At 54.1% G+C, this 3,795-nt stretch overlaps 1 protein-coding gene across 1 annotated transcript; it reads left to right on the top strand.

Annotated features, from left to right (window-relative positions):
- The first annotated feature begins 1,286 nt into the window (after window positions 1–1,286).
- MYF6 (myogenic factor 6) lies at window positions 1,287–3,175 on the top strand. Its single transcript, XM_068168107.1, has 3 exons — window positions 1,287–1,892; window positions 2,115–2,205; window positions 2,423–3,175. The coding sequence occupies exons 1-3, from the start codon at window positions 1,374–1,376 to the stop codon at window positions 2,539–2,541; spliced, it is 729 nt and encodes a 242-aa protein (XP_068024208.1). The 5' UTR covers window positions 1,287–1,373; the 3' UTR covers window positions 2,542–3,175.
- The last annotated feature ends 620 nt before the right edge of the window (window positions 3,176–3,795 follow it).

Here is a 3,795-nt window from a genome sequence, read left to right as displayed (position 1 = left end):
AATTCTGTGATTCTATGTTTCAGCCACTCTCCATATGTTTTCGTGAGTTTCTGTGGAAAAGAGTACACACACTCACAGAAATGTACTGATTTGTCCCCATGAATAGAGATATGTGTGTGGCTATACATATGGAACACACACAGATCTATATACACACAAATACTTACATACATAGAGAGAAATTAGGTAGGATTTAAGAAACACAAGGTACCCAGGAAAAGAGGCAAACAGGGCATTTTCCTGTATCTACTCTTCCCTGGTGTGAGGGAAGCCTTGTATGATGTGATGTTATGGTACACACTATCAGAGAGTGGAGACCAGCTCTGTTTCTGTCTCAGGGGCTGGGAAGCTCTACATCCCTTGCCAGGCCCAAAGGATTGAACTGCAGTTTCACCACATGCTTGGGCTTTACTTGTCCTGAACACTGCCAAGGACAGGGACTGTCTGGAGAGCCCTGCCATGTTGCAGCCTACTCACCTGGGATCATTCCTGTCACCTCATTGGCAACACGGGGAAATTCGGATTAAAAGACTGAGCCAAGGTGCAATAACCTTGGGTCCTTCAGCACGGCAGCAAGCTTCTGCCCTGGCAGCCTTCCCCCTGTATGTGAAGGAACAGTGAGCTTGGCTTCTAACCTTGGGCTGGCCCGGGTGGCTTGGGTGACAGGAATAGCATGCTTTGGGGGAGGGAGAGGGGAAGAGCAGGGGCTTTTTCTGAAACTATTAACCCGTCTATTTGGAGAGTGGTGGCTGCCTTTGAAATCTCTCCCTATAGATCTATACTTAGCACTGGAGCAAGGAGTGTGTGCTGGGGCGGGGGGGGGGGGGAGTGTGAGGGGTGTGCTAGAGGAGGGCTCCCTGTGAAGTCCCACACCTTTGTCCTCCAGCCGTGCCCCCGCGGGCTCAGCAGAGGGGACGGGGCCACCCGCCGCGCCCGGGCACGGCTTCTGTGCCCCCACCTCTTGTCCATTTGCTGCATCCCGAACTCACGGGATTTCAAGGAGGGGAGAAGTTAGGTTGTATCTTGTACCTTTCTTTTTCTTGATTTTTTTTTTTAATCTGCCCTCTTCCACTGGTCCCTTCCCCCCAAACGTATCCCACTCCCCCCCCCCCCCTTCCTCCTCCCCCCCCCCCCCCCCCCCCTTACTTTCTAAATAGGAGATGTTCTCAGGACAGCGCCCAGGAGACTGGCTGGAATCAGTTTTGGAGGGTGATGCACCGCGACAGCTAAAAGTTGGATAGGGTTTCAGCAGTTCCTATATAAAGCAGGGAGGACTTATGTCACTGCACTAATTAAATTCCATCTGGGTTGTTCCTCGGGGTGTTTTTGAGCCTGCCACCCAACTCAAGCAGGCAGAGAGGCCAGGGGACAGCATGATGATGGACCTTTTTGAAACTGGCTCCTATTTCTTCTATTTGGACGGGGAGAATGGAGCCCTACAGCAGCTGGAGATGGCCGAGGGATCCCCACTGTACCCAGGCAGTGACGGCACCTTGTCGCCCTGTCAGGACCAAATGCCACCAGAGGCTGGTAGTGACAGCAGCGGAGAGGAGCATGTGCTGGCACCCCCTGGACTACAACCCCCCCACTGCCCCGGCCAGTGTTTGATCTGGGCTTGTAAAACTTGCAAAAGAAAGTCGGCCCCCACGGACAGACGGAAAGCAGCCACCCTGCGAGAGAGGAGGAGACTGAAGAAGATCAACGAAGCCTTCGAGGCTCTGAAAAGGCGGACTGTGGCGAACCCAAATCAGAGGCTGCCCAAGGTGGAGATCCTGAGGAGCGCCATCAGCTACATCGAGAGACTGCAGGACCTCTTACACAGGCTGGATCAGCAGGAGAAAATGCAGGAAATCGGGGGGGACCCTTTCAGCTTCAGCCCCAAGCAGGGAAATGTAAGCACTGCTGCTTGATTCATCACGCCGCCCTGGCTTGCAGCTGCCCGTGCCCATCCGTCCTCCTCGGTACGGCCTGTGCGGCGGCCCTGGCGGCCGTGCAGGCTGACGGGCGCGGAGGAGAGCGTGCGGGCTCCTGGCCCACTCCGGGGAGATGCGGTCCGCCTTATTTAATACCCATGCTCTCCCTGTGTCTCCCGCCCCCGCGTGTGTGTGTCGCAGATCCCCAGTTCAGACTTCCTGAGCACCTGCAGCTCCGACTGGCAAAGTGTTTCTGACCATTCCCGAGCCCTGGGGATCAGCCCCAAGGAAGGTAACTCGAACTGCGGCCGCCGTCCTCCGTGTGCGTGGCGGAACGGCCGCCGCGGGGCCGTGCTCCCCGGTGCCTTTCTCCTGCCCCAGCGGTCGCAGTCCCTCTCGGTGTCTCACCCCCTCCGGCGTCCGGGCTCTTCGCCTGCCGCCAGTCCTGCTCCGCAGGCCCGGCAGGGAGGAACCGTTTGCTCTTTAATCCCTTTTCTCTCTTCGAGCAGGAGGCTCCATCGTCGAGTCGTCAGCCTCCAGCAGCCTTCGCTGTCTCTCTTCCATAGTCGACAGTATTTCTTCCGACGAGCCTAAACTGACCAGCGTGGAGGAAGTGGTGGAGAAATAAATCGGGCTGCTCTGGTAGTATATATCTAAGGGAGATGGAGTCCCCATCCCTTCCCTCTAAACGAAGTAATGCAGCAAATTAACACAGTGGAAAGCCCAGGCAGGGACCTTGGTAAGGTCGCATCAAGGTACTCCTAACCGTCCCCCCCCCCCCCCAAGAAAATGGCTCTCACTGACTCGAGTCAAACAGACTTTCCCCCTTTTTCTTTCCTCATTTCCCCTCTCCCCGCCGAGTTTTGTTTCCTTTAAATTGTGTTGCATAGACCACCCCTCCTCTCTCTCTTTTTTTTTCTTTTTCTTTTTTTTTTTTTTGTTTTGATGTGGTTTCGATTCGTTTCGTTTCCTTTTAATTTAAAACACTTACCTGTACGCTGGTGATCCACTCTCGCTGAGACTCACCGGAAAGTTCATTCCTGTCTGAGTGAAGATGTTTGGTTGCGTTTCATGTTAGTCGTATTTAAAGGGTTCCCACCCCTCGTTTTTTCCTTCCTGTAAATAATTTCAGTACTGTCTTCTTTTCTTTTTCTTTTTTTTTTTTTTCTTTTGTAAACATAACAAATATATATATTTAAATGGTGGGATGTGATATTGTATATAAGAACAGGCGGATTTCTCGGATTGTAAAATAAAGCTCTTTGTGTTACAGTGTTTTTACCCCGCTTCGTAATTAAATAATAACCCGGAGTTAAAACCCATCACCAACTTAGAGGGACCAGACATGTGTAGCCAAGACACGACTCGTGTGACTGGAGGCAGCACCCAGGGTAGATTTTTTTTTCCCCCCTCGTTCTCTCCTGGAAGGAAGGAGCGTCTGTCCATTATCTAGGTCCACAGCGGCGGCGTTAATTACCCTCCTGCCCTCCCGCTCCCAGAGCAAACCAGGCAGGCACGAGTGGCTGCGTCGGCATGGCCTGCAGCGATCCGTGGCCGGTTTCCTCGCCGTGCTTGTGGAATGTTTGCCCCCCGAGAAAGCGGTACTGCGGTACTGCTCCCCCCTCACACGCCCGGCAGTGCCGCTTGCCTAGTTAGCCAGGCAGGGACGCTCCTTTGGCCTTGTCCTGCACAGGCTGGGTGGGCTTCGAAAGGGAAAGCGCGAAGAGCCCCTCACCCTAGCCCTTAGGAAGAAGGAGGCTCAGCGCATCTCACCTTTTCCTCTGGGCACGGGAGGACGTGAACCCCAGGCCCTGCCTACTGCCAAACTGATGAGCCTGCTAGCCTCCCGGGGCGGCAAAAGGCTGTGACGGGAGTCCTCTCC

This window comes from Melanerpes formicivorus, unplaced genomic scaffold, assembly GCF_026170545.1.
Source record: "Melanerpes formicivorus ecotype bairdi unplaced genomic scaffold, bMelFor1.0.p_v2 SCAF_132, whole genome shotgun sequence".
Classification (NCBI taxonomy): Eukaryota; Metazoa; Chordata; class Aves; order Piciformes; family Picidae; genus Melanerpes; species Melanerpes formicivorus.
The sequence above is the reverse complement of the archived record's forward strand: the minus strand, read 5'-3'. Positions and strand labels throughout refer to the sequence as shown.

Excerpts from the sequence above, each read along its gene's own strand:
- MYF6 (XM_068168107.1), top strand. The coding sequence starts at position 1,374 with ATGATGATGGACCTTTTTGAAACTGGCTCCTATTTCTTCTATTTGGAC. Across the intron at positions 1,893-2,114 it reads TCAGCCCCAAGCAGGGAAAT|ATCCCCAGTTCAGACTTCCT; the intron begins GTAAGCACTGCT and ends TGTGTGTCGCAG. Across the intron at positions 2,206-2,422 it reads GGGGATCAGCCCCAAGGAAG|GAGGCTCCATCGTCGAGTCG; the intron begins GTAACTCGAACT and ends CTCTTCGAGCAG.